The 26,368-nt window shown below is 41.6% G+C and overlaps 1 protein-coding gene across 1 annotated transcript in view; it reads left to right on the top strand.

The window, feature by feature from the left end:
• Positions 1-26,368, top strand: part of SERINC5 (serine incorporator 5) — a 121,727-nt gene that overhangs the window by 71,948 nt on the left and 23,411 nt on the right. Inside the window, exons 3-7 of the mRNA XM_050795684.1 lie at positions 6,701-6,879; positions 7,359-7,441; positions 9,645-9,738; positions 17,556-17,767; positions 20,660-20,755. Coding sequence (XP_050651641.1) covers positions 6,701-6,879; positions 7,359-7,441; positions 9,645-9,738; positions 17,556-17,767; positions 20,660-20,755 — 664 coding nt within the window. The remainder of the gene's footprint in view (positions 1-6,700; positions 6,880-7,358; positions 7,442-9,644; positions 9,739-17,555; positions 17,768-20,659; positions 20,756-26,368) is intronic.

Genomic DNA, 26,368 nt, shown 5'->3' on the forward strand with positions numbered 1-26,368 from the left:
ACCCTGTGGTGTGGAATTTATATGTGATGTATTTTTTCTTTTTCCAAAACTGGGGTGGACTTTGGAACAGAAAATATTTAATCGGAGCAAATTCCCCTTGCCAGAATCCTGCTAGCTTGTTCACCTTGGAGATTCTTTGCCCAAAAATACTCACCACATACTGAAAACTAAATGTGCTAAGTCACCCACAGAGCATAAAGGAGGTCTTGGTTAGGATTTGGAGCAGGGGGTTGTTTACCTGCTTTTGATGAATATACAGTGCCAATGTACTCACCCTTTGATGAGCCTTAAAGGGCCAGATTCTGGAGTAAACAAACAAGGGAGGGGATTTGTTGGGGATGGTGGCTCAGCCTGCTGCTGTTAGCATTCTCCTTGAAATGGATTTTGGAGGAAGAAACAAGAGAGGTAGGGAAGTAGAGAATGTCTAAAGGTGAAAGATGGGCTGGTGTAGATGGAAGAGGAGCTAACGTGCATGTGTTATGGGGGAGATGTGGTTCAGGAATTGGAGTTGCTGATGGAGTGGAAGAGAGAAGATGGGGAAGAAAATAATTTAATGAATCGTTTTAGAGCAATAAATCCTGTGTAAATGAAACAGCCTAATGAATGAGGTGGTATGGCTTCTCCATGAATGTAGTTTTTACAGATTCAAAGCAATACTACCTCCTCGTTACTGGCACTACTCATACAGGTGTAACTTTTGTTTTGGGTTAGACTCTGAAACATTCATTTGTGTGTGTCCCCTACCATATTTCAGCACCTTAAAAATTTAACAATGCTGTTTGATCACTTATGTTTAAACACAGCTAAAAATTCAGGTTCCTCCAGAAAGCACCTGTGTGACTGACTTCTTGCGGGTGCTTCCTGTATCCAGCCCCAATTGCTATTCTAAAGCAATTTCCAGACCAGACTGTTCTCGTTGGGATGCCCCTTGGTGATACCCTAAGAGCAAACTTCTGCTCTGTTCTTCACTTCTGCTCTCTGTCCCCTGCCCGTTGTATTCCTCCCTCCACCCCAAACAGTAATGCCATAAAAAAAAAAGAAGAAAACAAAAGAGCTTTATCTGATTCTTCTACTTCATTCTTGATTGTTGTCATCTATGCTGTCCTGCCAATTGTGACCTCTACCTGCAGAATCTCTGGTTTCTCTGCCTGGGGTTACCTTCTTCACCTGTTCCCAATGGCCTTCAGACTTGTCCCCTTGCCTCAAGTCTGTACCCTTTCGCCACGTTCTTCCACTTTGTAGCCAAAGATGTTCTAGCTTCAGTAGTGCTTTTCCCCTTGCTTATAGGATGGGGGCCCGACTGCTAAGCCTGGCATGCACCTGGCCCTTCCCAGCAAGACCTTGCCTTTGTAGGGAAGGGAAAAATGGCTCCCTTCCACTCTTCTAGGTTCTTTCTCTGGGAAGCAAATTAAATTGACATAAGACCAATTACAGGAGAAAAAGCAATTTTAAAAAGGGTCAGATAGGCTGAGCATGGTGACTCACACCTGTAATCCCAGGACTTTGGGAGGCCGAGGTGGGCAGATCATTTGAGGCCAGGATTTCAAGACCAGCCTGGCCAACATGGCAAAACTCCGTCTCTACTAAAAATACAAAAATTAGCCAGGTGTGGTGGCGGGTGCCTGTAATCCCAGCTACTCAGGAGGCTGAGGCAGGAGAATCACTTGAACCTGGGAGGCAGAGGTTGCAGTGAGGTGAGATTGCACCACTGCACTCCAGCCTAGGCAACCGAGTGAGACTCTGTCTCAATTTAAAAAAAAAAAAAAAGGTCAGATGATAGAAGCTTATAGCATCTTGAGCTACAGAAAGGAATAGGGGCTTGGGGCCTCTGGGAGTTGCTGGCAACATGTAATGGGAAGGTGAGGGGAAGAAATGTATGGTGAATAAACATCTGATACACTTTACTAATGTAGATTTCCTCTATAGATGTAAATTTTTTTGTATAAAACAGCAGCTTTGCAGAGCTACTCCTTTGTCTGCAGCTTCTCAGAGTAATGAGCTTGAAATATGCAAAGAAGAATATTTTAGGGTGGCATGTCTTGGTTTTTGTGAGTGACGCCAAGGTCAGAGGTAACCAGGTCCACGAACATTTGTGTCTTTCCACAGTGTTGGACTTTTATTGATGCTATTTCAATTACAAAAGCCACCAGCTATGTGGAGTTCCCAGGGAGGCAATTCTTCTTAGTACTTCTCATCCACTCGTTAGATCTGTAGGCACACAGGTTCCAGCCTCTGCACCAGCCAGTCAGTATTGGAAACCGTACACAATTGTATACTCTGTCAATATATAAATGTTACTGATTAAACATTGCACAACAAACAAAATAACATTTAACATTAAGAGAAAGGGAATAGGAGAAGGGTTAATGAACTAGTCCAGGGAAAGCAACAAAGAAAAGAAGAATTTCCTGGTCTGGGCTGGTCAATCTGGTTGGTTGTGCAAGAAAGTCTTTGATGTGGGCAGAGCCTTCAGGGGCAGATGCCAGGTGCTTGTCACTAGTTACAACGGTACCTACCCTTTTTATACCCTTTTTTGAGTCCTCCAGTGAGGACTGATAGTTGAATACTGTGCTTGTTTATCTACTACTTATCTGGTTGGACGCAGTCTTTATTTATCAAGAAAAACATCTTGTCTCTGTTGTGACAAAATGGCATAAAAAACGTCATAAAAAATGTACAGTTTTAGGAATTTGCTGAAAACAAAGTGTTGGCTATTTCCTCATGAAGTCTTTCACATGTCTTCATGAAAATGGAGCTGGCCAGGTATAGTGGCTCACACCTGTAATCCCAGCACTTTGGGTGGCTGAGGCAGGTGAATTGCTTGAGTTTAGGAGTTAGAGACCAGTCTGGTCAGCATGGTGAAACACCATCTCTACAAAAAATAAAAAATAAAAAATTAGCTGAGCTTGGTGGTGCATGCCTGTAGTCCTAGCTACTCAGGAGGCTGAGGTAGGAGGATGACTTGGGCCCTGGAGGCGAAGGTTGCAGTGAGCCAAGATCGCGCCACTGCACTCCAGCCTGGGCAACAGAGTGCGACCCTGTCTCAAAAAAAAAAAAAAAAAAAAGGAATGGGGAGAAAATGGAACTCTTTGTTTGTTTGTGAAAAGGAAAATAAACCCTCTCAGCACTGCCCAAACTCTTTTTGCCAAAGGGAAACTTAAGACTGGAGAGACAGGTGACACTGCTGCTGTCCCCTCGCACCTTGCCTCCCTGCTTGACAGATAGCTGTGACTTCCCCACCTTATGTCAAAGTGCTATGCATTAGCCAGACCCCTGGAGAAGGCAAAAGGCCTCGTGCATCCCAGATGACTGCCCTCAAATTGCTCATAAGTAAATTCTCTGCTGGCCCCTAAACCTTTCAAGATGTGTATCTTCCTGTAGAAAAGGACATGTCAGCTGTAACTTTAGTTCTGTGACCTAAGTCTAGCTCCCTGTCCATGGAATTGCAGTCTGTTACATTTCACACTGACATTGCCCATTACAAGCTTTTCTTCCCAGGTGCAGAACAAAGACAGGAGAGCAGTCATGTCTCTGCCTACCCTGAGACTACATAATTAACTCTTTCTTTACTCCCTTTTTGAATGTTTATTGTATCTCTTGTATAGCGGAGTTTACTGGGCGCTAGTTAAAATCTAAGGAGAATGTCGCGTTTGCCTCACCACCTGCCCCTCTTTTCCTGTATGCCTTCTCCCCTTTAAAGAAATGGGTAAATACTGAGCCTTCTGCAACCAGTTTGGGAGCACCGACCACAGAGGATTCTGTGACTTGTGTGTTTCTCAGCAGCCTCTCAAGCTCTGGCTTAATTATTCCCCATCGAGACTCTTGCCTCAGTCTCTCATTTGGGTTGACGTTTGTTTATGGAAATACTGATAGCCACAGATATTACTGTTTCTTCAGTATCTTTTCTGGAGAAGGAACTGTAAATTCTCTTCTTTATCACACTTTACTTTTACCTTCAGTTGTGTTGCTATGTTTTTCTTTGTGATACTTTTTCTTATGAATAATAGTTATAATGTGATTTAACTTATTTTCTGTTCAGAAGAGTGTTCAACTTTGATGTTGATAAGAAGCAAGTTTTTTATGACTGACCAAATCCTTATTTTATGACATTACTAGGAATGTGCTGCTTGTTCATTGTGTAAGATTTTGATTATTCTGATAATGAAAGTGATGATTTCACATTGAAGCCTTCTAATTTGGCTAGAATAAACTATTGTCAACATTTGTCAGAAGATTAAGACCCATTAATAAAGAACTCCAGTGGATCAAGAAAATACCCAATTAATAGCCAATTCAGAGAAAAAAACATATGGCCATAAACTTGAAAAAAGATGCTGAATCTCACTAGTAATAAGGAAGATGTACATTAAAACAGGATAGTGGGTTTTTGCCTTTAAATTAGATGTCCCGGTTGGGCAATGTGCAATCTCAGATATTACTGGTAGGATGTAAATTGGTACAGCCTTTGAAAGTACGATTTGGCCGAGCGCGGTGGCTCAAGCCTGTAATCCCAGCACTTTGGGAGGCCGAGACGGGCGGATCACGAGGTCAGGAGATTGAGACCATCCTGGCTAACACGGTGAAACCCCGTCTCTACTAAAAAGCACAAAAAACTAGCCGGGCGAGGTGGCGGGCGCCTGTAGTCCCAGCTACTCGGGAGGCTGAGGCAGGAGAATGGCGTAAACCCGGGAGGCGGAGCTTGCAGTGAGCTGAGATCCGGCCACTGCACTCCAGCCTGGGCGACAGAATGAGACTCCGTCTCAAAAAAAAAAAAAAAAAAAAAAAGTACGATTTAACTCTTATCTTGAAGTTTAAAAATGTAGACACGGGTTGAATATTCCTAATCCAAACATCTGAAATGTGAAATACTCTAAAATTTGAAGCTTTTTTAAGTGCCAACATGATGCTCAAAGGCAAGGCTCACTGGAGCATTTTGAATTTTTTGGGTTAGGGAACCTTAGCCAGTAATATAGTGTAAATATTCCAAATTCCAAAACACTTCTGGTCCCAAGCATTTTGGATAAGGGATGTTCAACCTGACTCCTTGACCCACTAATTCCATTTCTAGCTCATGTGTCTGTCCTACATAAATAATGGCACAGGTGCAATGAGGCATGAACAGCAGTATTTATTGAATTAGTGTTTGTGATAATAAAAACCAACTAAGAAAATAAAATTTAAAAACACTCCCCAACAAAAACATAAGATCAGTGTGAGAATGGTTATTGATTTTGAACTAGCCTTTCTACTATAAAAGATAGTGATGAAAAAGAATGTGGTGGGATTTTGTGTATTAATAGAGAAAGACTCTTCATGCCTTATTGTTATTTTTGTTCTCTTTTCTTTTTTTTTTTTTTTTTTTTTTTTTTTCGTTTTTTTTTTTTTTTTTTGTCGCCGGGGCTGGAGTACAGTGGCCGGATTGTTGCAAGCTCCGCCTCTCGGGTTTACGCCATTCTCCTGCCTCAGCCTCCCAAGTTGGGACTCTTTAGTTTTTTGTATTTTTTTTAGTAGAGGATGGAGTCTTGCTCTGTTGCCCAGGCTAGAGTGTAGTGGTGCGATCTTGGCTCGCTACAACTTCTGCCTCCGGGGTTCAGGCAGTTCTTCTGCTTCAGCCTCTCTAGTAGCTGGGACTACAGGCACACGCCACCACGCCAGGCTAATTGTTGTATTTTTAGTAGAGATGGGGTTTCACCATGTTGGCCAGGCTGGTCTCGAACTCCTGGCCTCAGGGGATCCACCCACCTCGGCCTCCCAAAGTGCTGGGATTACAGGCACAAGCCACCGCACCTGGCCCGGCTTATTGTTAATTGAGAAAAAATATTGCAGAACATTACGCACAGTCTTTTATTTTAAAAAGCTGTTTTAATATATTTATTATATGTGTAGTATGATATGAGTGTATGTATGTGTGTTGTGTATGTATATGTGGGTGTGTTTTATATGTGTATACACACACATTTATCTATGTGAATTAATACAAATACTCTACCCACCAAATTGTTTACTCTTCTGAGGGAGGGGAGTGACATTCTGGGTGGATAGTAAAAGAAGTCTCTGATTTTTTATTTCTGTATATGTATACATATCAACAAAAATATATCCATGTATTGAAATGGGATTTTTGGCCAGGTGCAGTGGTTCATACCTATTATAATCCCAGCAATTTGGGATGCCAAGACAGATGGATTGCTGGAGCTCAGGAGTTCAAGACCAGTCTGGGCAACGTGACGAAACCCCATCTCTACAAAAAAAACAAAAAACAAAAATTAGCTGGGCATGGTGGCGCAGGCCTGTAGTCCCAGCTACTTGGGAGGCTGAGGCAGGAGGATTACCTGAGCCCGGAAGATCGAGGCTTCAGTGAGTTGTGACCGTGCCACTACACTCTAGGCCGGGCAACAGAGCGAGAGACCTTGTCTAGGAGGGGGTTTAAAAAAAGGTAATTTTTGTGAAATCTGATGTTGGCTTTCGGAAGTCATTTGGGGCAAGTAAAGGCTGAATGTTACTTTATGATCACTGTATCTTTAAAAAAGATTCAGAGAAAATTAGAAAAATCTCTGTTTAGAAGATAGATCCTCAGTCTGTTTCTTTATGCACACGATCCATTTCCACAGTGGATGTTGTGGTCGGCTGCGTGAACACTCCGTGACAGTCCCCCTGTCACTCAGTTGTAACAGAAGACTTTTCTAAACTTTCTTCTCAGATTCCTTTTTTTGAAGATATGTGTAAAGGCATTAAAGCTGGTGACACCTGTGAGAAGCTGGTGGGATATTCTGCCGTGTATAGAGTCTGTTTCGGAATGGCTTGTTTCTTCTTTATCTTCTGTCTACTGACCTTGAAAATCAACAACAGCAAAAGTTGTAGAGCTCATATTCACAATGGGTAAGTATTTCAGTCTTCTTGGGGATTTCTTTCTCCTTTCTTATGTTCAGGACAGTATTCCAGGATCCTGTCTGTCCACCAGACACTGTGACTGCTAGTTGAAATTGTCGATTTAGGGGAAGATGGAACTGATACTTACCCACATGGTTGCCTGAAAGCTAGAATCTTATTTGTAACACCTGGTACCATGATGTGAAATTTATTCAAGACAAAGAGTTTATTTCTTGTTCCAAGACCTTCCCCCGGGTCATTTCCACCCATGCAATAAAATGGTGTTTTACACAATTGGAGGCTGCACTGAGTCTGATTATGGGAAAAAGCATTCTTCGAGTCACCTAATTACTTTCCCTCGATTAGGAGAGAACATTGCCCAATGGCAGAATCATGGATTGACATGCTTTACCTTCTAAGAGGTCCTTTGTCCTTGAATGTCACTTAAATACATTTCCTCTTTTTTTTCTCCCCTCCCCCCCTTCTAGCTTTTGGTTCTTTAAACTTCTGCTGTTGGGGGCCATGTGCTCAGGAGCTTTCTTCATTCCAGATCAGGACACCTTTCTAAACGGTACTAATGGGGTATTTTGGGTACCTGTTTGTTTTGTTTTTACCCATTTTGTCAGATTGCTCAGAAGTGCAGTCCAAAGTACCTTTGATAGTTTGAATTAATGTTTTTCTTTTGGCTTCAAAAGAAATTCCTGGCTTACCTGCACATACTTTTTCCACCATTGCCTGTCTACCTCCCCTCTTCTCACTACCGCATGCCACTTCCAGGCAGGGTGTAAGAGGACTTCGGTACTCTGCTGGCCTGGGAGACCTTGTTCTTTCCAAGCACTGCACAGAAAACCCAGAAACAGGGAGCACAGGGCTGTCAACAGCTAAATGTCTGCTGCAGTGATAGTGGGACAGGAAAAGCATCTTTCAGTCTGTTTTTAAACTTACCTTATGTCAAGCTCCGTAGCATTGAATTATATTCTTTATTGTTAGAACCTGCCTTAATTCATTAATATGAAGCCTTTAATCATAGCTGAAACAGGGGGCTCTTTTTTATATGAGCTGAGGGAAAAACCTGAATTTCAGTGGTTCAGAGCATTTTGTTCAACCCAAATGGATTCACTTTCCTAAGTAAGGTATTAATATTTAGGCCGGGTGTGGCAGCTCACACCCAGCACTTTGGGAGGCTGAGGTGGGTGGATCACTTGAGGCCAGGATTTCGAGACCAGCCTGGCCACCATGGTGAAACCTCATCTGTACTAAGAAATATAAAAATTAGCCAGGCATGGTGGTGTGTGCCTGTAATCCCAGCTACTCTGGAGGCTGAGACATGAGAATTGCTTGAACCTGGGAGGCAGAGGTTGCAGTGAGCCGAGATTACACTGCTGTACTCCAGCCTGGGCGACAGAGTGAGACTTTGTCTCAAACACAAAACTAAACTAAACATTTAGATTGTGTCAGTTTATAAGGAATAGCCATAATCCTTCATAAGTTATGTATCAGGGCCTGGCTAGTTGTTTTTCATATACTCCCTAAGTCTTGCTTTTACCTAAAATACTGTTAAAAGTTTTAAAATTCTCTACAGAGATCCTTTTATGTATTAGAATGTATATTTGGAGAGAGAAGAGACCTAGAAACCCTCTGGTCTAGCTCAGTCTTTTTTTTTTTTTTTTTTTGAGATGGAGTCTTGCTCTGTTGCCCAGGTTAGAGTGCAGTGGCGCAATCTCGCCTCACTGCAGCCTCTGCCTCCCGGGTGCAAGCAGTTCTTCTGCCTCAGCCTCCCGAGTAGCTGGGACTACAGGCACGTACCACCACTCCTGGCTGATTTTTGTATTTTTAGTAGAGACAGGGTATCACCATATTGGCCAGTCTGGTCTCGAACTCCTGACCTTGTGATCTGCTGCTGCGCCCAGCAAAGCAAAGTCTTTTTTTTTTTTTTTTTTTTTAAGACCAAGTCTCGCTCTGTCACCCAGGCTGAGTGCAGTGGTGCAATCTCAGCTCACTGCCACTTCCACCTCGCAGGTTCAAGCGATTCTCCTGCCTCAGCCTCCTGAGTAGATGGGATTATAGGCACCAGCCACTATGCCTGGCTAATTTTTTTTTTTTTTAGTTGAGTCGGGGTTTCACCATGTAGGCCAGGCTGGTTTCCAACTCCTGACCTCAAGTGATCCGCCTGCCTCAGCCTCCCGAAGTGCTAGGATTGCAGGCATGAGCCACCGTGCCCAGCCCCAGCTCAGTGATTTTTATAGACAAACTGGAACCCACGTGATGTGACTTATTCAAGGTTAAAAGATGGCCCTGCCATCTTTGTGGCAGAGCCAGAAGTCGAGCTGAGTCCTTGTCCGTCCCCTGTCTGAACCTTGTTTCCGTACTGGTCGTTGTTGACTTTTTACCCAATAAAATTTGAACCTTTGATTTTTCTGGCAGTCTGTGTTAGCTTTTAAGTTGTGGGTCATTGTGGATTTTATGAATGAGGGCATGTGTTAGGGTACCTGGCAGATGTCGTGTGGAGGATGAGCTTGGATATTTCAGGGTCAGACTGCCTGTGTTCAGATCCCAGCTATACCATTTATTGACAGAGATGTTGTCAACCTACATAGATTCTCAATTTTTCTCTTCCGTAAAGTGAGTGAAACTTGTAATACATACCTTATATGGTCATGTGGGAATTGAATGTGTTAGGTACACTTACCTAGTAAAAATTAGCTGCGGTTATTCTCTTTTGAGCGAAATACAACGAAAGGTTGCCTCATTGTGTTCTTCATGGTCTTTTGCAGCCTGGCGCTATGTGGGAGCCGTCGGAGGCTTCCTCTTCATAGGCATCCAGCTCCTCCTGCTCGTGGAGTTTGCACATAAGTGGAACAAGAACTGGTGTGTGCCTTTATGGAAAGCTTCCCATTGACTCACAGAAACTGCCCAGTTTTGATAAAGGCTGTACTCAATTGCATTGCTAGGGATTTGCAGTTTTGTTTCTCTTTATACCTGCTTTTTTGTACCTCTTCATTTACTCCTCTCCTTCGTTTACTTCTCACGTTTTGACCCCCTGCCCCTACTCCCTTGTTTGGCCTCTAAGTCAGCCAGTGGTGTGAAGTAGCCACACTCAATCCCCTGCTCGTACCTGTCAGTCGTACCTGTCAGTCTCTGGTTTTGAGGGTGGCTAAAAAATTGGGTAGGCTTCATCTTAGCCTCCCATCCTCATGAAATTAAAAGTAAAATTAAAAAGTGAACACAAAAGTCAAACTTTGGAGGTGGAGATTCATCTTCTGCAGACTATGAGATAGAATAGTTCCCTCCTTTAAAAAAATGTTTGGGTCAGGCATGGTGGCTCATGCCTGTAATTCCAGCACTTTGGGAGGCCAAGGTGGGAGGATTACTTGAGCCCAGGAGTTTGAGACCAGCCTGGGCAACATACTAAGACCATGTCTGTATAAAAAATTAGCCGGACATGGTACAACATGCCTGTAGTCCCTGCTACATGGGAGGAGGAGGTGGGAGGTTCACTTGAGCCTGGTAGGTCAAGGCTTTGGTGAGCTGAGTTCACACCACTGCAGTCCACCCTGAGTAACAGAGCAAGACCCTGTCTCAACAAAAAAGATTTTTTAAATTTCTTTTCAACTTCCCAAGAGGGGAAAAAGGACTCCTTCATTAGGAAGATATGTTGTGCTACCTTAGAAAACCATCCTGTCTTTGAAAAAGGTAGACTCCTTCTAAGTGCCTTGGAAGTTGAGTTCATATCCTGGGCCAAGTGGGAGATGCCCAGCTATTAATAGCTACTTTTATTTCTTGCTAAGCCACACTGAGAAAATGACAACCGTTGAGTTCTAAGACCTAATTGACCCTTTTTGTGATTCTGGACAAAGCACTTAGCTGCTTTCTGCCTACCTTTTTTTTTTTTGTGGGACGGAGTTTCACTCTTGTTGCCCAGGCTGGAGTGCAATGGTGCGATCTCGGCTCACCGCAACCTCCGTCTCCTGGGTTCAAGCGATTCTCCTGCCTCAGCCTCCGAAGTAGCTGGGATTACAGGCACATGCCACCACACCTGACTAATTTTTGTATTTTTAGTAGAGATGGGGTTTCATCATATTGGTCAGGCTGGTCTCGAACTTCTGACCTCAGGTGATCCACCCGTCTCGGCCTCCCAAAGTGCTGGGATTACAGGCGTGAGCCACTGTGTCCAGCCCTAACTTTCTTTACTTATAAAATATGAATAAAAACAACTGCCTATTGTACCCAGTAAGGCTTTTGTTTTTTGCATATTTTACAGGAATCATTTTATTTTATACTCAAATTTTTGAAATCATAAGTGCCATATGAATGTGAAGTTTACTTTTACCATGGACAAAACAAAATACACTGTCCAAATACTCTCAATACTTTTTATTCTGAATATGTTGTTCAACTTGGTAGTTGTTGTTTTCTTTTGGTTTTAAGGATCAAATCATGAGGTACAGCTGTTGTTGGGATGCATAAGTGAAAAGATAGAGTTAGTCATTTGACTCTGTTAAATATTGGATTAAGCATGGCCAAATATGAACAATTTTCAAATGGTTTACACAACACTGAATAGTCATACAAGTAGTCCTACAGATATGTTTTGCTATGTTTTAAAGTTCTAAACTCTATAATTATACAGATGTCTGCATTTGAAGTGGGCTGTTGTATCAGTTATTGTACAGTGTCTGCATTTTGAGTTATCCATGAGATCCAGTAATTTATGTTGTGGTCTCCACTAGATCTTGTTTTGAGGCAGCACCATTTTCTTTCTTTTTTTTTTGAGACGGAGTCTCGCTCTCTCGCCTAGGCTGGAGTGCAGTGGCACGATCTTGGCTCACTGCAACCTCTGCCTCCCGGGTTCAAGTGATTCTTCTGCCTCAGCCTCCTGAGTAGCTGGGATTACAGGCACATGCCACCACACCCGGCTAATTTTTGTATTTTTAGTAGAGACGGGGTTTCATCATGTTGGCCAGGATGGTCTCGATCTCCTGACCTCGTGATGCACCCGCCTTGACTTCCCGAAGTGCTGGGATTACAGACGTGAGCCACCGCGCTCAGCCTGAAGTTTTCTTAAAGATAAGCCAAATGGGTGACTATAATTGTATGGGACCCTATTTTCTCAGTAGTCCAGAAGAAATAATAAGTTGGAAGTGAATTTTAATTGATTAAAAATCACTCTTTCCTTGATTATTCTGAATGTGCTTTCTTTCTTTTTTTGAGATAGAGTTTTGCTCTTTTTGCTTAGGCTGGAGTACAGTGGTGTGATCTCGGCTTACCACAACCTCCGCCTCCCAGGTTCAATGGATTCTCCTGCCTCAGCCTCCCAAGTAGCTGGGATTGCAGGTGTGTACCACCACACCCAGCTAATTTTGTATTTTTAGTATAGACGGGGTTTCACCATGTGGGCCAGGCTTGTCTTGAACTCCTGACCTCCAGTAATCCATCCACCTTGACCTCCCAAAGTGCTGTGATTATAGGCGTGAGCCACCACACGTGACCTGAATGTGCTTTCAATTTGATTTTTGTATTAGAAAATAAATTCATCATCCTAAAATTTTCACAAGTATACTTCAAATAAGGAACTTCATGGTAAAATATTAACAGTTTTGATCCTTGGTGTCTGATCTGCCCATTAAATAGTATGTTCTCTTGAGAACACTTGTGCTTCTTCAGTCTGACTTTAATGTTTTGATTGATTCTGAATCTATTTGCTGGGACTAATTATTGATGCCATGTTTTTAGCAGGCATTTTGGAAAAGTTTTTTTGCTTTAAAAACTTTCAGAAACTCAGTTAGAATGACTTAAAAGCTCTGCAACAAATAGTGTTGCTATTATCCAAGCTTTGAGGCATATATGCCAACAAAAATCCCTATTGTCAACATGTTTATAGTTTAACAGACTCTTGCATATAAGAATCTAGAAAATATGCTCATTGCTCTTAATAGAATAACTAAAGTACCTTTTCTTCCCTTTTTCATTTATCTCTTTGTAAACATCTTGAGAAGTAGATGATCCTGAAAACAGTAGAGTAGAAAGGTCTTGGGCCTGGCAACCAGGAGATGCAGATTTCAGTACCCCTTTCTTTTCTTCTTTTTCTTTTTCTTATTATTATTATTATTTTTTTTTTGAGATGGGATCTCACTTTGTCATCCAGGCAGGAGTGCAGTTGTGTGACCATGGCTCACTGGAGCTTCAATTTCCCAGGCTTAAGTGATTCTCCCACCTCAGCCCCCTGAGAAGCTGGGACTACAGGCATGTGGCACCACACTTGGCTAATTTCTTTTTTTTTTTTTGGTAGAGATGGGGTTTCGCCACGTTGCCCAGGCTGATCTTGAATTCCTGGGTTAAAGAGATCCTTTTGCCTTGGCCTCCCAAAGTACTGGGATGACATTGTGTTCGGCTTCAGTGCCTCTTTTAATGCTTGCTCTTTCACTCTTTCACAGTTGGCCCCTCTGACCTCAGTTTTCACACTTAAATAATGTGTTTGGACTAACTGGTGTGTTCTTTTTTTTCCTTTCTAGCTCAAATTTTGTGGTTTACAGTGTCAATTCTCTATTAGAATTGAAACAAAAGGCTTTAGGTGTCAAGTGTAAAGACTTTTTTTTGTATTTTTAGTGGAATGGGAGAGCACCAGAGGGCCTTAAGAAGGGAGGAATATAATCTGTTTTAAGTCAAGAAAGGTGAAAAGATGTCAGAGGTGCAAGTAAGGAGGTCAGGGGGAGACAATCCAGGTGAGGGAGGAGTAGTCTGGAACTCTGTGGTACCAAGGAGCTGGATCCTCATATGTTCCAAAGCCAGCTCTGAGTGGAGGTGGGTGGGGGAGGGGAGAGCAGCAAGAAGCTTCCAAAGTGACCGCAGTTCTTCTGTGCTTTCCCTTCCCTCCCCTCCCCCCCCCTCCCCTCCCCTCCCCTCCCCTCCCCTCCCCTCCCCTTCCCTTCCCTTCTCTCTTCCCTTCCCTTCCCTCTTCCCTTCCCTTCCCTCTTCCCTTCCCTTCCCTCTTTCCTTCCCTTCCCTCTTTCCTTCCCTTCCCTTCCCTCTTTCCTTTTCCTCTTCCTTTTCCTTTCCTCTTTCTTTCCTTTCCTTTCTTTCCTTTCCTCTTTCTTTCTCTCTTCCCCCAACAATGGGAAGATGGAATTGCTGTTTTCTGAGGTTGGGATGATTGCACAATGGCAGGCTTGGGGGAGGGAGGAATGGGGGTGTCAATATCAGGAAGTTACCTTAGCCTGAATGTGCTAACTTTGAGATGCCAATTAGACCTTGGAGTGGGTCTCCAATTGTTAAATGAACAGTTGGTTAATATAAGTGACGTTCAGGGGAAAGGTTGGGGTTGAAGATTTAACTTTGGGATGGACTGTAAATATTAATTAACTGTAAGAAAGTCCTTCATATTCTAATAACATAACCAAAAAGAATAGTGAATAGAAGTGTTGGTCATCTCCCACCCACAAACCAGTCAGCAGTGTTTACCTTTTTCTGTATAATTCATGCTGTCTCCCCATCATCCATTATTATTTGCTCTTAGATTGTTTTTTCCTTTTTAAAATCCCATTTTCTCTCATTTCCTTTGTATGCCTTTTATGTTAGAATAATTCCAAGGCCATTGGAGTGTCTGGCACAGTTTCAGGAATATGACGGTCATTCTCATTTTGGCCTTTCCTCCCTATTTTCTTTGTTTCTGGCTGCAGGAATTTTTTCATCATTAAAACATTTTAACTGGGTTGCTTGAACACTTTCCAGTTTTGTGAGGGCATAAAGTAAGTTGCTTTTTCTGTGAGGTTTGGGAGAATGTGGTTACAAAGAGCAATTTAATCATAAGGCAGATGACAATGATTCATTCAATTCATTCTCCCTGTTGTTCTGTCTAGTTCATTTAGCATTTATAGATACTTTTCTTTGTTCTGAACAATTTCCTTTTTTGTGTGAGACAGGGTCTTCCTCTCTTGCCCAGGCTGGAGTGCAGTGGCATGATCTGGGCTCACTGCAACCTCTGCCTCTGGTGTCCAAGCAATTCAGCCACCCAAGTAGCTGGGATTACAGGCATGCACCACCATGCCCGGGTAATTTTTGTATTTTTGGTAGAGATGGGGTTTTGCCATGTTGGTCAGGCTGGTCTCGAATTCCTGACCTTGTAATCTGTCCGCCTTGGCCTCCCAAAGTGCTGGGATTACAGGTGTGAGCCACTGTGCCCTAATTTATTTTTTAATTGATGTATTGTAATTGTACATATTTATCAGGTACATTTTGACATGTTGATACATATATGTCATACAGTAATCAAATCAAGGTAGTTGGCTATTCATTACCTCATGGATTTATCATCTTTTTCTTTCTTTCCTTTCTTTTTTTTTTTCTTTTTTTTAAAGAGACAGAGTCTCACTCTGTCACCCAGGCTGGAGTGCAGTGGCGCAGTCGTAACTCACTGCAGCCTTGAACTCCTAGGCTCAAGAGATCCTCCTGCCTCTGCCTCCCAAGAAGCTAGCTAATTAGCATGTCCAGCTAATATCTTTGTTTTTTGTTTTGGTTTGGTTTTTGGTTTTTGTAGATGGGGTCTTGCTCTGTTGGCCAGGCTGTATCATTTCTTTGTGTTGAGAATCTTCAAAAGCCTCTCCTCTAGCTGTTTTGTAATATACAATACCTTACTGCTAGCCATCATCACCCTACCATACAGTTGATCACCAGAATTTATTCCTATCTATTTAACTTTTTTTAATGTCAAATTTTCTTTTAGTATTCCCTGATACTATTTTAGATAAAGAAGCAGCACAGTTACAGGCCCTTCTCTTCAGTTCAAGGAATAAAGAGCTAAGGTCAGCCAATATGGTTCTTAGTAAAGGTAATTCTCTTTTCTCCCTAAGAAGATGGCATCCACAAGAGCTGTGGCAAAACTTTGTTTCTGTTTTTAAAAGTTTATTTATTATTATTATTAAATATTTAGGGCCAGGCACAGTGGCTCATGCCTGTAATCCTAGCACTTTGGGAGGCAGAGGCAGGTGGATCGCAAGGTCAGGAGTTCAAGACCAGCCTGGCCAAGATGGTGAAACCCCGTCTTTAATAAAAAGACAAAAACTAGCCGGGCATGGTGGTGGGTGCCTGCAATTCCAGCTACGAGGGAGGCTGAGGCAGAGAATTGCTTGAACCTGGGAGGTGGAGGTTGCAATGAGCCAAGATCACACCACTGCACTCCAGCCTGGGCAACAGAGCGAGACTCCATCTCAAAAAAAAAAAAAAAAAAATTTAGACAGGGTCTCACTCTTGCCCAAACTGGAGTGCAGTCATGGCTCATAGCTGCCGTCATCCACCCGAGTTCAGGTGATCCTTCTACCTCAGCCTCCCAAGCAGCTGGGACTACAAGTTTGCACCACCACACGCTGCTAATATTTCTAATTTTTGTAGAGACAAAGTTTTGCCATGTTGCCCAGGCTGGTCTTGAACTCCTAGCTTCAAGTGATCCGCCTGCCTTGGCCTCTCAAAGTGCTGGGATTACAGGTGTGAGTCACCTCTCCTGGCAGCACTTTGGAGTAGAGACTATGGCACTTTGGGGCTCTATGTTTATGGAGAAAACTTGGAGAAGCCCATTGAAGAGCAACTTTTTCTTCCTGCCAAAAACTGACCCAGGGTGGTTCACAGTTAGAATGGAGAAGCTAGAATAAAGTCTGTAGGTGGCTAAAGGAAATGAAGAGTCTCAGGACTGCTCAAACTCATTACACCAAACAGAGTTAAACCTGGAGACAGAGTCACGTGACACTGCTGTCTCCCTCCCACCTGCCCATAGATAGCTGTGACTTCCCAACCTTGTGTCAAAGGACTACACATTAGGTAGACCTCTACAGAAGGCAAAAGGCCCCGTGCATCCCGGATTACTGCCCTCAAATTGCTCATAAGCAAATTATCTGCTGATCCCTAAACCTTTCAAGATGTGTATCTTCCCATAAAAAAGGGCATATCAGCTGTAACTTTTGGTCTGCGACCTAAGTCTAGCTCCTTGTCTATGGAATTGCAGTCTGTTACATTTCACACTGACAATGCCCATACAAGCTTATCTTCCCAGGTGCAGAACAAAGCCAGGAGAGCAGTCATTTCTCTGCCTACCCTGAGACTATATAATGAACTCTTCCTTTACTCCCTTTTGAAATGTTTATCATATCTCTTGTATAGCGGAGTTTACTGGGCACTAGTTAAAATCTCGGGAGAATGTCGCGTTTGCCTCACCACCTGTCCCCTTTAAAACTGCATGCCTTCTCCCCTTTAAAGAAATGGGTAAATCTGAGCCTTCTGCAACCTCTTTGGGAGCACCGGCCACAGAAGATTCTGTGACTTGTGTGTTTTTGGGTGCACCCTCAAACCTCTGGCTCAGTAAACCTCGGTTGATTGAGACTGTTGCCTCAGTCTCTCATTTGGGTTGACATTATTCATTTTAATGAATGAATACATTTGCTGCAGAAAGTGGAATTCTCTCAGTGTTGAGAGAAAATTCTAAGCTTTAGTCAAGAAGTTTCCATATTTACCAGAACCTTCTAGCTTTGATAGAGCATAATCACTGCTAAAATCATGTGTTTTCTGGGCAGCTGGGTACCAGTGCCTGTGGCCTGTAGTATTAGTTACTGCCTGAGGGATGGTGAATGTTATCAGAGAATGGTGGGCTTCATTGACTTGTCTTCTCTCCTCTCCCTCTTACCCACTTCCCGGAGAAACAGGACAGCAGGCACAGCCAGTAACAAGCTGTGGTACGCCTCCCTGGCCCTGGTGACACTCATCATGTATTCCATTGCCACTGGAGGTTTGGTTTTGATGGCAGTGTTTTACACACAGAAAGACGGCTGCATGGAAAACAAAATTCTGCTGGGAGTAAATGGAGGCCTATGCGTGCTTATTTCATTGGTAGCCATCTCGCCCTGTGTCCAAAATCGTAAGCATGGTTTTTCCATTCTTCCTTATTTATATTTTCCTAAGTGTCTTTGAGCAAACTCAATGGTTTTTTTTTTTTTTTTTTTTTTTTTTTTTTTTGAACTAGTGTATTCCTTAACTTACTGTGGATGTGTCAGTAGTGGGCAAGGTGGGGCTCCAGTCTCTTCATATCTCACGCTCGAGCTGTGATAGCCAAGCATTTCTCATGTCAAGAAAGACCTGAACTTAACGAAGTCAATGAATAGGAAGATACTGCCTTTGCTAAATAATGTACCACAAGGAGCCTTTAAATGGGAAATGCCTTCCAAGTATATCAAGTCAGTTGTTTATGAGCTTCCCTACAATCTCTGTGTAAAAGTTGAATGAAAGGGCCGCAGAAAGGGTTGGTTCTCGGGTCATCTTTCACTCAAGGCTGTGGGCAGTGTGGTCTGGGAGTCAGGAAGCAGGACATCCCATCCCAGCTCAGCCAGCAGCTGGCCCATGTGCTAACCTTCCTTAGACCCAGGTTCTTCCTCAGTGAAGTCAGTGGAAACATGTGAGCCTGACCTTGCTCATGGTCATTTCAAAGCCGGAAGGAAGAGACAGTGGGATTTGAAAGTGCTTTAGGAAGTATACATGTGAATTGTCATTTAGAAACTACTCTTGGTTTCTTAAGCCAGGATATAGTGTCTTTGGGCTTACAGTGAGATGTCCCTGGTCTGATGTTTTTTTGTGGGTGTCGGACCCTATAGGTGATGAAAATGCGCATGACATTCAGGTTCTAGGTAGGAAAATATAGGCGATAAATTTACAGCCCCCTTGAATCCTTTCTAAAATAGTGGTTTAAAAAGGCAACTAGTGGTCGGGTGCGGTGTTTCATGCCTGTAATCCCCACTTTGGGAGGCCAAGGCAGGCGGCAGATCATCTGAGGTCAGGAGTTCAAGACCAGCCTGGCCAACATGGGGAAACCCCGTCTCTACTAAAAATACCCAAAATAATTAACCAGCTGTGGTGGCGCACGCCTGTAGTCCCTGCTACCTGGTTAGGCCGAGGCAGGAGAATTGCTTGAACCTGGGAGGCAGAGGTTGCAGTCAGCCAAGATCCCCCGCTGCACTCCAGCCTGGGTGACAGAGTGAGACTCTGTGTCAAAAAAGAAGAAGAAGAAGAAAAAAAAAACTAGTCACAAATACTATGTTTTCCTCTACTAAAAATTTTAAGACCATTATTGAAATTGAGAGTATTTGCCTAATCCCTTTAATTGATCAGTTAAGAGTTCCTAGAAAAACTTGATATTCTGATTAAAATCTTTGGGTTAAATCTTTATCTTTTGAAATAGGGATAATGTTCTGAAATATTTGGTTTAGTACCATTAGGTGCTAAGGGAAATCTTATTCCCTTGCCAAAGAGCAACATTATAACAGGGTCTGTTTTATGTCTTTATCGGTAATTATAATTTAATAATGATAATTTTGGAAACAAATTTGACCACAAGACTGAATAAAACTGCATCCTTTTATGTCAGTAAGTGGTCGAAAATTTCACGGGAAAAAAAGAGAGATCCCTTATCACATCCTGGTTACTCTGAAAGATCTGAACCTTTAGTTTACTTGAAATATTATAACTTTCAAAAAATAACAGATGGCTTGTGAAGTTTCAGAGAAAAATGAACACTTATACACTGTTGGTGGGAATGTAAATTAGTTCAACCATAGTGGAAAGCAGTGTGGCAGTTCCTCAGACCTAAAAACAGAACTACCATTAGGCCCAGCAATCTCATTACTGGGTATATACCCAAAGGAATATAAATGGTTCTCACATAAAGACAGAGGCACACGTATGTTCACTGCAACACTATTCACAATAGCAAAGATATGGAATCAACCTAAATGCCCATCAATGGTATACTGAATAAAGAAAATGTGGTACATATACACTATGGAATCTGTGGAATACTGTGTAGCCATAAAAAGGTAAGAGATCATGTCCTTTTCAGGAACATGGATGGTGCTGGAAGACATTATCCTTAAAATGAACACAGGAACAGAAAACCAAATACCACATGTTCTTGCTTGAAAGTGGGAGCTAAATGATGAGAACATATGGACACATAGAGGGGAACAACACACACTGGGGCCTATCTATCAGAGGGTGGAGGGTGGGAAGAAGGAGAGGATCAGGAAAGATAACTAATGGGTACTAGACTTAATACCTGGGTGACGAAATAATCTGTACAACAAACCCCCATGATAATTTTCCCCTTACAACAAACCTGCATATACACCCCAAAACCTAAAATAAAAGTTAAAAATAAATGAATCAATAAATAACCTTAAAGCCCTTCTCCCAGTGAATGCTGAGCCCCATAGCCTTCCTCTTTAGCCAAGAGCAATTCTTGTATTCTGTTCCCAAAAGCTTTTTGTCCATTGGCAGGTAAGAGCTTTTTGTCCTATCATAGATTGTGGTATGTGATGACCTTGTAGAATCCGGAATACATCCCCTGTGAAATCTGGTTTACCGCTTACTCCCCTCCCCAACTAAGCTATGCGGTTTTATCAACAACGACGGTAATTTTTTTTCTGATCTTGGGATTTAAGAACTAATGTTACAAACCTCAGGGAGACTAGTCAATGTGTTTAAGTATAGCCATAGGCTTGATAAAGTATTGGTAGAGAACTTGGCAGAACCTGACATCTTTAAAATAGCAATGTTCAGCTCAGTGTGTAACTTTCTCCCCCTTAATATCTTTTTAGTTTTATCTGAGAAACACACTACATTTTTTTTTCTCTTTTCTTTCCTTTAAAGGTGGAAGCTCAAGTTTGAGGACTGTCATGGGGACTGTCAGGTTTTTTAGGCATATGCTTTCTTTTTCTTCAAATTAAAACCTGTTGTCTCTCTGTCTCTTGTCATTTTTCAGGACAGCCGCACTCGGGGCTCCTACAATCAGGGGTCATAAGCTGCTATGTCACCTACCTCACCTTCTCAGCTCTGTCCAGCAAACCTGCAGAAGTAGGTAAGCCAGCCTGTTAGGGGGCTTGTGTTTGCGGTGTGAATATTTTCTTTCATGGAGGAGTGAACTATTGTTTAAATATTGGAGAGGCCATGGAGATAGAGAGCAGAAGGATGGCTACCAGAGGCTGGGAAGGGTTTGGGGGAGGTTTGGGAGGAGGTTGGGATGATTAATGGGTACACAATAAATAGGAAGAATGAATAAGACCTAGTATTTGATAGCACAACAGGGTGACTATAGTCAAATTTAATTGTACATTTAAAAATAACTAAAAGAGTATAATTGGACTGCTTGTAACACAAAGGATCAATGCATGAGGGGATGGATACCCCATTTTAGATGATGTGATGGTTACATATTTCATGCCTGTATTAAAACATCTCATGTACCACATAAATATGTACACCTACTATGTATCCACAAAAATTAAGTTGAAAAATAAATTATTAGAAGTGTACTAAATCACAATAGAGAGATGATCTAGACTTTTTCATCTCTCTTTTAAAGTTAAAAAAGTCTTTAACTTGGGCTATGTAAAGGAAAATTCCCTTTTTCAATTCTTCCTGGTGTGTAGGACAGACAGGAGGAAAGGTTTGGCTGTAGAGTTTGCTTTTAGGCCTAAATAACCTCTTAATTTAGTTGTATTTCTTTTCTTTTCTGACTATAGCCGTGGAACAGAGAGAGTGGAAAGAATGTGGGGGAGTGGGGAGTGGGGAGCAGGATCTGAGCACAGATCCCATGATTTACTGGCTATGTGACCTCAAACCACTCGTCCTAAATGACATTTATTTACAGAGACAGCCGAACATAGTGATTAGAGCATGAGCTTTGAAGTCGGACTGCCCGGTTTATAGACTGATCCTGCTACTTAAGTAACTTGCAGAAACTTAACTTACCCTCCCTATTACTTTTGTGATGTATAAATGTAAATATATACACACATACATACATATATACATACACATAAGCATATATAAATGTATGTTTGGGTATATTTGAGCTTATATAAATCAAATTAAATAAATGTAGTGTCTAAGAAAATTGAAGTTGTTTCCTCTTAAATTTGGAAAGCTGGTGCAATGATAATTTTGAAAGTTTTAGCATATATACGTACTATTTATGGGCTTGTCCTTGTTGCTATTTACAGTGGAAAGTAATGTAAGTAGAGGTCTTAAGTAAGTATTGCCTATCCTGGATTTAATTTTTTTTTTTTTTTTAATATTCTATCTTGACTCAGTAAGTGTACATAAATTTCGTCTCTTTAAGACTTTCTTTTATGTCTGTTTATGTATTAATTTCTGGCTTTTACTTACTGGGATTTTAATTTACAATATTTTTTAAATGACAGGTATCCCTTTAAAACAGAAGAAAAGGCTGAGCATGGTGGCTCATGCCTGTAATCTAAGCACCTTGGGAGGCTGAGGCAGGAAGATTGCTTGCAGCCAGGAGCTGAGACCAGCCTTGGCAACATATGCATCTCTACCAGAAAAAAAAACAACAAAAAAAAACAGAAAAAAAGTTATTTTAAATTTCAAGTGCTCTACATTTTTTAAATTAGCTTAAGAATAAAGATTCTTGAAACCACAGCATACACAGGGAAGTTTATAGCATTAAATGCCTACATCAAAAAAGCAGAAAGATCACAAATTAACAACCTAATGTTGTACCTGGAACTAGAAAATCAAGAAGAAACCAAACCCAAAGTTAGCAGAACAAAAGAAATAACAAAGATCAGGGCTGTGTTGAGTTGGCTCATGGTTGTAATCCTAGCACTTCGGGAGGCTGAGGCAGGCAGATTGCAGGAGCCCAGGAGTTTGAGACCAGCCTGGGCAACATGGCGAAACCCTGTCCCTACAAAAAAATACAAGAAAGTATCCAGGCATGGTGGCGCACATCTGTAGTCCCAGCTACTCGGGAGGCTGAGGTGGGAGAATCCCTGGAGCCCCAGAGGTTGAGGCTGCAGTAAACTGTGAGCTCTTATTGCACCACTGCACTCTACCCAGGGCAATAGACAGGGGCTTTGTCTCAAAAAAATGAAATAAGGAACTAAATAAAATACAGACCTCCCCCCACCAAAAAAAAGCCCATGAGAAAAATACAGAGGATCAACAAAACAAAAAAAAGTTGGTTTGTTGAAAAGATAAACAAAATTGATAAGCCCCTACCAAGAAGAGAGAAGACCAAATCAACAAAATTAGAAATGAAAAAGGAAAAATCACAATAACACCACAAAAGTACAAAGATCATTACAGACTATTATGAACATCCATATACTTACAAACTAGAAAACCTAGAGGAAATGGATACATTTCTGGAAAGCAAGAAAGAATAGAAATCCTAAACAGGCCAATGATGAATAGTGACACTGAATCAGTGATTTAAAAAATCTTCCAATAAGAAAAAGCCAGGACCGGATGGAGTCATAGCCAAATCCTACCAAACATATAAGGGAGAACTAATACCAGTCCTCCTGAAATTGTGCCAAAAAATGGAGGAGGAAAGAACTCTCCCTGACTCATTATACAAGGCCTGATATATCACCCTGATAACCAAAACCAGACAGGGATACAACAAAAAAGAAGATTATAGACCAATACCCCTGATGAACATAGATGGAAAAATCTTCAACAAAATACTAGCAAACACAATGTAATAGTACATCAGAAGATAATATACCATGATCAAGTGGGCATTATACCATGGATGCAAGAATGGTTCAACATATGCAAATTTATAAATATGATACATCATACATTACATATTACATAAACAGAATTAAAGATAAAAACCATGTGATCATTTCAATAGATGCAGAAAAAGCATTTGTTAAAATTCAGCATCTTTTCGTGGTAAAAAAAAACCCTCAATAAAGTAGGAACATAACTTTTGAGAACTGGACCAAGATAAGGGTGCCTACCTTCACCATGCCTATTCACCATAGTACTGGAAGTCCTAGCCAGGACACTCGGGCAAGAGAAAGAAATAAAAGGCATCCAAATTGGAAGAGAGGAAGTCAAATTATCATGTTTGTTGATGATATGATTCTGTATCTAGAAAACCCAAAAGGTTCCACCAAAACACTCTTAGATTTGTATAATGAATTCAATAATATTGAAGTATACAAAATCAACATACAAAAGTTACTAGTGTTTTGGCAGGGTACGTTGACTCACATCTGTAATCCCAGCACTTTGGGAGGGCAAAGTGGGTGGATCATTTGAGGTCAGGAGCTCAAGACCAGTTTGCCCAACATGGTGAAACCCTGTCTCTACTAAAAATATAAAAATCAGCGAGTCCTGGTGGTGCACACATCTGTAATCCCAACTACTTGGGAGGCTGAGACAGGAGAATCACTTGAACCGGGAGGGGGAGGTTGCAGTGAGCCAGGATCACACTACTGCACCCCCGCACCCCAGCCTGGACAACGGAGCAAGACTCCGCCTCAAAAAAAAAAAATCAGTAGTGTTTCTATACACCAGTAATCATCTAGCAGAGAACCAAATGAAGAAGCTGATCCCATTTATAATAGATACAAAAAATAAAATAACTAAGAATACATTTAATGAAGGAGGTGAAAGATCTTTACAATGAAAACTACTAAACACTGATGAAAAACTTAGAGGGAGGGGCCATAAGTAGGGGCACATTCCTGTGATCCCAGCACTTTGGGAGGCCAAGGTGGGAGGATAGCTTGAGGCCAGGAATTTGAGGCCGGCCTGAGCAACATAGCAAAGCCCCATCTCCACAAAAAATTTACAAATTAGCTGGGTGTGGTGGCATGCACCTATAGTTCTAGCTACTCATGGGTTTGAGGTGGGAAGATCACCTGAGCCCAGGAGCTTGAGGTTACAGTGATCTATGATCAGGCCACTGTACACCAGACTGGGTGAAAGAACAAGACCACGTCTCAAAAAAAAAAAAAAAAAAAAAAATGCAAGCAAATGGAAAGACATCCCATGCTCATGGATCAGAAGAATAAATATTGTTAAAATAACCATATTGCCTAAAGCAGTCTTACACATTCAGTGCTATCCCTATCAAAATACCAATGATATTTTTCACAGAAAAACAATCCTAAAATTTGTATGGAAACAACAGAGCCAGAATAGGTAAAGCAATCCTAAGCAAAAAGAACAAAGCTTGGAGGAATCACACTTCAAAGCTGAAGGAGTCCCTTCTTCAAATTATGCTACAAAGCTACAGCAAGCAAAATAGCATGGTATTTGCATAAGAATAGATCCATGGAACTGCATAGAGAACCCAGAAGTAAAGCCACATATTTATAGCCATCTGGTCTTTGACAAAGTTGACAAGAACACACACTGGGGAAAGGATACGCTTTTCAATAAGTGGTCCTGGAAAATTTGGATTTCCTTATGCTGAACCCCTACCCTGTCTCTCACCACATACAAAAATCAACAAAAGGTGGATTAAAGACTTACATGTAAGACCTGAAACTATAAAAATACTAGAAGAAAACCTAGGAAAACTCTTCTGGATATTGCTCAAGGCAAAGAATTCATGACTAAGACCTCAAAAGCACAGACAACAAAAACAAAACCAGACAAATGGAACTATATTAATCTAATTAGCTTCTGTACAGCAAAAGAAATAATCAACAGCATGAACAGACAACCTGCAGAATCAGAGAAAATATTTGCAAACTGTGTCTTACAGGGGAGCAATATGCAGAATTTACAAGGAGCTCAATTCAACAAAAACCACTAAATCCATTAAAAAGTGGTCAAAGGACATGAATAGACAGTTCATTTTTTTTCTAAATAAGACATATAAATGGCCAACAGGCATATGAAAAAAATGCTCAACATTGCTAATTATCTGAGAATGCAAATTAAAACCATAACTAGATGCCATTTCACACCAGTCAGAATGGCTAGTATTAAAAAGACAAAAAGTAACAGATGTTGGCAAGGATGTGGAGAAATGGGAACACTTACATTGTTGATGGGAATGTAAATTAGCATAGCTACTATGGGAAACAGTGTGGAGATTTCTCAGAGAACTAAAAATAGAGCTACCATTTGATCCAGCAATCCCACTACTGGGTATCTATGAAAAGGAAAAGAAATCATTATTTCAAAAAGATACCTGCACCTCTGTGTTTATCACAGCACATTTCACAATAGCAAAGATATGGAATCACCTTAAGTGTCCCATCAACAGATGATTGGCTAAAGAACACGTGATTTGGCCAGGCGCGGTGGCTCACACTTGTAATCCCAGCACTTTGGGAGGCCGAGGTGGGCAGATCACGAGGTCAGGAGATGGAGACCACGGTGAAACCCCGTCTCTACTAAAAATACAAAAAATTAGCCAGACGCGGTGGCGGGCGCCTGTAGTCCCAGCTGCTCAGGAGGCTGAGGCAGGAGAATGGCGTGAACCCGGGAGGCGGAGCTTGCAGTGAGCCGAGGTTGAGATCGCGCCACTGCACTCCAGCCTGGGGTACAGAGCCAGACTCTGTCTCCAAAAAAAAAAAAAAAAAAAGAAAAAACGTGATTTATATGTATACAAATATATATATATGTGTATATATCCACACAATGGAATACTATTCAGCCATAAAAAAGAATGAAATCCTGTCTTTTGTAGCAACAT

The sequence above is a fragment of the Macaca thibetana genome, chromosome 6, assembly GCF_024542745.1.
Source record: "Macaca thibetana thibetana isolate TM-01 chromosome 6, ASM2454274v1, whole genome shotgun sequence".
NCBI classification, from domain to species: Eukaryota; Metazoa; Chordata; class Mammalia; order Primates; family Cercopithecidae; genus Macaca; species Macaca thibetana.